This window comes from Apaloderma vittatum, unplaced genomic scaffold (assembly GCF_000703405.1).
Source record: "Apaloderma vittatum isolate BGI_N311 unplaced genomic scaffold, ASM70340v1 scaffold15693, whole genome shotgun sequence".
Taxonomy (NCBI): Eukaryota; Metazoa; Chordata; class Aves; order Trogoniformes; family Trogonidae; genus Apaloderma; species Apaloderma vittatum.
This window is the reverse complement of record NW_009709931.1, coordinates 1-6932: the sequence shown is the minus strand read 5'-3', so window position 1 is coordinate 6932 and position 6932 is coordinate 1. Positions and strand designations below refer to the sequence as shown.

Sequence of the window (6932 nt, the reverse complement as noted above, 5' to 3'; positions counted from 1 at the left end):
AGCGGTTCCCAGCCTTACCACATCCAATTCTAAACCGAACGCGGGTTTTCCTCTCGTGAAAGTTGCTCCTCCTTCCTCGCTGCAAGTTGGATTCTGACTTTCTTGTTGCTCAGTCCCACCTGCCCACAGTCTGTTGAGGGAGAGACATGTGCAGCCGTGGGAAAACACTGAATTGCTTTTATCCTCTGAATAATTTCACCTGGCTCGCTGAAAACTATTCAGAATAATTCTGGAATCATGTATTAATGCGTCTAGGTATTTGGAAAGGTCATACTGGATTAAAGTATGCCTGCTGTCATGAGCAAATCTAACATATTTGTGAATTTTCGGGAGGAGAGGCAACATTTCTTCACCCTTCACATGTACGTGTTTCCAGTCTTAGCTTTAAAAAGCACATTTTCGTGCCTCTTGATCCCAAGGAAAACTGTAGAAAATTTGCACAAGGAAATGCCCTTTCAAGACCATCAGTAGCGGGGTTTGAAGGGAAACCCGTGGCTTTTCTGCTCGTGATTATTATCCTTTTCATGGCGCTGCGAGCCAAATTCTTCAAAGCAAAGTACCAATTAATGCGTATGCGTTTGAATTCTCTGCGTTTTTTCAAAACTCACGTTGTTTTGCGTAACGAAGGAGCGTCCGTAATGCTTGTTTTTAACAGAGGAATCCAAGAAAAAAATAATGCCACAATACCTGTGGCGTGTCCTTTCTAAGAAGATGTTCTTGGCCTGATATTTAAATAGATTTTCTGAGGCCTTAGTTGCTCGATTTGCTAGTCCCAAAAGTTCAGTGGAAACTCGGGTGAGCTGGGCACATCTTGTATTTCTTCTATAAACCGTTAGACTTTGATCTTGCTTGATTTTAGAAGGAAAAAAGAAAAAAAAAAAGCAGAGAAAACCTCTATTCTCCCTATATGTGTACTGTGGGGATGAGCTGCTACCAAATTGTTACGGAGCCTCAGGTCTCTCCTTAAGTGTGTGAGAACAGTTCCGAAGAAATAATGGGGCCAAGGATTATTACTGTCAAACTCTGTATTTCTGTTACCAGAAATACACTGGGGTTTTTTTTGCTGAAGCAAAACAGTGGGTCTGGGTTGTTTTAAAGCCTTCGGCCACCCCTGTCGGAGCGGGGTCGGTCAAAATCATCACTGCCCTGTGACGAGGTCCTGTGCCGCTCCGTCCAGTCTGCAACCTAGCGTGCTGATACCCATATAAACTGTAAATAAAAATAACAATAATACAGAAAAAGTACATATTTGCAGCAGAATAATCATTAATTGCTGAGAGGATCGGATGCAACAGCCCCTTGGTGAGGGTGTTGCAGGGTGACAGAGCGTCAGAGTTGGGTGAGTGTCACCAGCGGGGATGGCGAAAGCTTTCATTGAAAAGCGTGATCTTCCTTACCTCTCTTCCACACGGTCCTCGCTGTCCTGAATTTCGAAGTGATTGTGGCAGAATTAATTGCAAATAACTAATTGCTTTCTAGCCTTGGAAAGGACATTTGCAATTAAGATCGCTGGATGTTTTTATAATTATACGCTGAACACTAAAAAGTGCCCTTTAAAGCCTGTTAAATGAGGCTTTAACGTCGGAAAGAACCTGCAATCTGAATTAATTAGCCTTTCCTTTGGGATAGGGACGGTTGCAAGCCTGCAGCTCAATCACCAGTTGCTGTGGGGGTGCTGGTGAAAGAGCAGAACTGTTTCTGACCAGACAAGAGGAGAAAAGTTGTGTGGCTCAACTCGGATCGCAAAGTAGGGTTGTGCCTACTACTCTGATGTGACTCGTGGCTCTGCGAGCTGGGGACTTCCTCCAGTTCTGAGCCTCCAGGTGAGTTCCAAAACAACTGGAAGAGGTCAAAAAGCTGCCAAGTTTGCAAGTTTTCCCAGTATTCGAGAGCTTGTGGAGCTGGCAGAGGAGCTGGATGAGGGCAGTTTGCCTGAAATGTAAGTGGAAAGTAGTTGATTACTTCGAGCAACTTGAAAGCAAACGTCTTGGTGAGAGCAGACAGCGTAACAAGAGACAGTGCTTGCAGACCGTAACTTGGGAGGTTGAGATTTGATGCAAGGGATGGTTCGGTTGGATTTTTTGAGTTGTTTTTTTTTCTCTCCCCTGCTAGAAGATTGAAACCTTGGGAAGTGTTGCCTGGGCACGTTGAAAAACCTCCATTCTTGGGAGATGCTATGCGGCTGGTAGTCTTGCTATGAGCCTAAGGCTGGATGGGAAATCAGAGCAGCCTTCCAGTCCGATTCTGGGACTTTGAAAATTTTTTATTTCAATTCAGGGACGTCCTGAAACAATTTAGAAGGGCCTAAGGCGAAAGCTTTGTACAAAAAATAAAGCCCCCGTGTTTCAAGCCTGGGCTCACAGCTGGAATGCAAATTTTGAGTCGGGCGTAGCTGAATTGGGAGTGGAAATCAAGAGTAAAGATTTTCCATGAGGTTACCCAAGCTGTGATGAAGATCCAAACTGAAATGGGATGGGATTACTCTGTGCCTCCTAGAGCATCTCAAGCCGCTCAACTGTGGGTCGTTGCTGTATGTTAATGAGACGTATCCAGAATTTTGGGAACGGACTACGAATTACTTCATCCACCTTAAATGCAGTCTAAGATTTTCCTTGTTTTTAAAGTATCCTGGTCCTCTGTGAAGACATAACATTAAAGGAGTAAAGAAAGCAGTAACACGGCTTCACTGGGACAATTTGCCATATGTACAACAAGTGTTTGGGAAGAATTTCCTTTCAATCTTTTATTTTTTTCCATGTATCTAGTCTTGAATTGCATAAGAAAAGGGAAAATTGTCCTCAAGCCAAAGCACTAAGAGCTACAGTGCAGCTGGGCTTATCACAGATTGCGTACACCTACAGGAAATCTGTTTCCTTATTATTAAAATGTACTTGTGTCGGTAATAACGTATTCAAATTTGGTGTGAAAACTACTGATGCAACTTGTAATAGATGCCTCAGTGACCTAAAAAGAGGAGACCATAGAGCAACGTGAGAGGGCACTAAATGCTTATTAATAGTTAGTCATTAGAAGTGATTTTGGGCTGAAATGATTGTGTCTGGTTTAAACTAAGCCATTGGAAAGGAGCTGGCACACACACAAGTTCATTCCACCGTAGTCAAAAGGGATAATAAAAGCATGAACAAGATGCTTCACAGAGTCGTACGTCAGACTTTTAAAGTACAGCGCTCTGATGGCACTGAATTTTCTTCAAAATTCCTCCATATCCAGGAATCTACTGACTCAAGCAGCAGTGAGACTATGCTGGGATACGACTGTTACGTTTGACACTCGGGAAAGCTGGAAAAGGCATAAACCTGGGGGATTTGGTGCACAGGCCACCTCTTCAGCAGGGAGATGGCAAAGCGTCTTCTCGGGGTGGATGTAACCCTGATCGTACTTGCCCTGAAATAATTGGTGGCACGGCTGTTGTCGTGTGTGCTACAAACTCAGCGGGCGGCTGCTTTAATCCGGCGTAATTGCTTGTGTTTGCTCCTGCTGATTGTTACGGAGCCTCTGGCTAAAGCAAAAGGAGGCGCGGATCTACGTGACCGAAAGCTGCTCGGTTCATCGGGACCGGGACTTGACTGGCACTCGCCTTGCTTGAGGATTTTTCTTTCATTCATTCATCTCCCGAACACTTGGCTTCCTTGTTCTTCTGGCCTTACTTGTTGCCTTAGTTTCTGGCTGCAGTAGTTTCCTCATCCTCTTTGTCCTTTGTGATTCTATAGCCATTGATCTTGCCTGTTCTCCTGCTTCTGGTCACCTTTTTGCAAGCTGGAGTCACACCTGGTTGACCGTCTTCAGTAGGAAACCATCCTGGAGCTGGATCATCTTGCTTATCATAGACCGTTGGGGGTTGGAAGGGAGCTCCAGAGCTCCCCCAGTGCCACCCCCTGCCAGAGCAGGGTCACCCAGGGCAGCCCCACAGGAACGCGTCCAGGCGGGTTGGAAAGTCTCCAGAGCAGGAGACTCCACACCCTCTCTAGTTCAAGTCCCTTCATCATCCTCCTAGCTCTCCGTTGGACTCGTAGAAGTTGAGTAATCATATACTGAAAGAATAGAGTTTAAAATCCTCCAAAAATGCCGAATTGTGGTCATATCAGAAGACTGGTTTCGTAGCTTGGTCCCTTTGCACTGCTCAGATTAAATCCTGTTGTGTGATTTATTTTTTTTTCCAACTGATTTGGGAATCGTTTATGTTATCTTGAGGCTTTAATTTCTGCTCGATGGCTCTGAGGAGCCTGATAAACATGACATGGGAGAACTAGTCTTTCTTCTAACACTGTTTTCTACTTTTGTAGTAACCTACAGTGCAGGCACTGTACTAGTGCACCTGGATGAATTCTCAAATTCTATGAATTGTCAAATTGCTGCAAAAATTCCCCATGCTTAGGGCACCCTCGTTGCAGCTATAGCAGATAATTTGCTCCCTTTGAGCTGTTCCTGGGCAGTGCAGATGGGAAGTACGACGTTGCTGGCCCAGCTATACCTGCTCTGGGAAAGTTTTCAAAAGCCTGGGTCGTGACCTAGATTGTCGAGGCAATACTTGTTGATGCTGACTTCTACGGAAACTCCCTTCTGTTGTCAATCCAAAGTGTGGCAGCTACGAGCTAATTTCGCAACACCGTGCTTGGTTCCTGGGCAAAGCCCAAAGAAAAATTGTGATTTGGCACGAACGCGGGCTTGGTCTTAGTCTTGGGAAGTTGCTGGAGTGAGTTTTCCGGAAAAGCCCAACTTCTGACGCCATTGCAGGATTTGCATGTCATCAGGCTCTAGTTCCCACCTCGGAACAGAACCTCTGGTCGTGTTAGTGTCTCCTGAGGTACTACACGTCTTACATCGCCGTTAACGCTAGCTTTAAAGTTGTCTTATTGCGCGTTTCGGAATACGCTTCTCAAGAAAAGAGCTGTTTTGAACTTGTTTTCCCTTCTCTTCCTACAGGCTGATGAAGATCCTATCATGGGATTCCACCAGATATTTCTATTAAAGAACATCAACGATGCCTGGGTTTGCACCAACGACATGTTCAGGCTAGCATTGCACAACTTTGGCTGAGCTGGCAATCCCGAGGCACCCGTGCTTTTCTTTTTTGTTTGTTTGTTTTTTTTTCTTTTTATTTTTTTTCCTCTCTTACTAGTATTATTCACACTCACGGAACATTCCAAATATCATACACAAACCTGCAGCACTGCGGAGCGCGAGCGAGCAAGACCTGTGACCTTCTGCTGAGTTTACATTGTCACTAGATGAGTTTCTTGTGCATGATGTTTGGAAGTTTAGACTTAGCTGCGTTTGACAAGAGAAATTTGTGTTGTACCAGCATGCCTCGGAAAGAATCTCTAATGCAAAAAGGTTGTTGTTTCTGTACTGACCAGATGCTCTATAACCCAAAGAAAGGAAAGAACAGCAGCCTGTACAGCCCAGATATTGATTTGTTCAGATGTTTCGATGCTACGTTACACAATAAAACCATAAGATTTTCTTAACAGTTTAAATCGTTTTAATGAGTTGGATGTGGAGTATGTGGTACCGCTTGCTTTGGGTAGCCCGTGCCTGCCTGGTGGGGGAAATGCTCACAAACCAAAAACTCGAAGCGAAAAACACTTGGTAGTTTCACCCCTGTGGACAGTTCGAGCGTGCCTTTGGCCACACAACTTCTTTTTCCCAATCAGCTGAGGGGAAATAAACTTCTAGCTGTTTTTAACATTGGCCCGTTCTCAGCCGATGGATTTTGCATGAGGATGACGAGTCAGGGGCAGCCTGTAATTAATCTTCACAACATCCGTTACGTTCACCCTCGAAATCAAACAGGACACCTCTGTCACCTTCGCAGGCAGACGCACAGAACGTCAATCCAGCGCTGCCCTCCTGGAGTTTGCTTGAAAACCCTGGAAAACTTTGTTCTCTGCGTTGTCTTTCTGGTATCCCTGTGTTAGAGTGTGAGTAGCGTTAGGTTTTTACATGGTTGGCTGTTGTGCATCCTCCACCCTGGAGGTGGTGGTATTCCACCAGTGAAGAGATCCGTTAAATTAATCTTTCCAGCGCAGGAGCAGACTCACATCCACCTTCTGCTCAGACCTCGCTGAGCTCTGTGCTATGAAAGTCGTGCTCAAAAAGAGAGATCAGCTCTTTCAGTAGGAAAGAGGCACTTTTGCATGGGCAGTGCTGAGCAAGGATCCACCGGCTGTAGCTCCAGATCTAAAAGAAGCCTGGCACAGGAGGGAGGATCTAAGAATAGATCTGGCTTAACAGCCTTGTATTGCAGAAGGGTCTAGTCTGTGAAGCCAGGGTCATCCTTCGAATAACGAGCTTCCTAAGCTAGAACAGAGCTTACCTAGAAGTCAGGCTCAAAGAGTGATGCGTGTGGCACGTGTTAGTTTAAAAGCTATCTAAAATGAGTTTATTTTAGGCCCTTAAAAGTTCAAAGCAAAGTTCTGGAATTGGTCACGTCGATTTTTCTGGGGCTGTTTTTTTCCCTGCCTTTCTCACCGCAGCCGTTTGCTCCTGCCTCCAGAGGAGACAAAACACCAGTGTTTCCAAATCAATATTGCTTAATATATTGGACACCCGCAGGTGTGTCAGGTATATTTTGAGACTTGTATTTGACACAGATCAAATACATTTTGAGTCAAGCACACTTTTGAGACCCTGTACGTGTGCTGTGTCTTAACTCTTTGTTTCTTGTGCCCCAATTTCGGTTGGTGGGGTTAGACTTTTAGTGTCACCTCCCGAGTGAGGAGAGCTGGCCAAGGCTGCTGCAGGTCACAGGGAGGCCGGGCAGCGGCGTGGCATTATTTTACCCCCCTAACCAACCTCTTCTAAGCCTCTATGAGTGAGATTTTACGTGCTGTTCCTCACAGGAATGGGAATCAACCCCAGGCCGGTGGTGCGATGCCCCGCGGGCGCCAGGCCCGGTGCAGGCCTTGAGG

The 6932-nt window shown here is 45.5% G+C and overlaps 1 protein-coding gene across 1 annotated transcript in view; it reads left to right on the top strand.

Annotated features, from left to right (window-relative positions):
• The window catches only part of NUTF2 (nuclear transport factor 2), a 14843-nt gene extending 9349 nt beyond the window's left edge, over positions 1–5494 (top strand). Inside the window, exon 4 of the mRNA XM_009867122.1 lies at positions 4945–5494. Coding sequence (XP_009865424.1) covers positions 4945–5058 — 114 coding nt within the window. The 3' untranslated portion in view covers positions 5059–5494. The remainder of the gene's footprint in view (positions 1–4944) is intronic.
• Positions 5495–6932: the final 1438 nt, after the last annotated feature.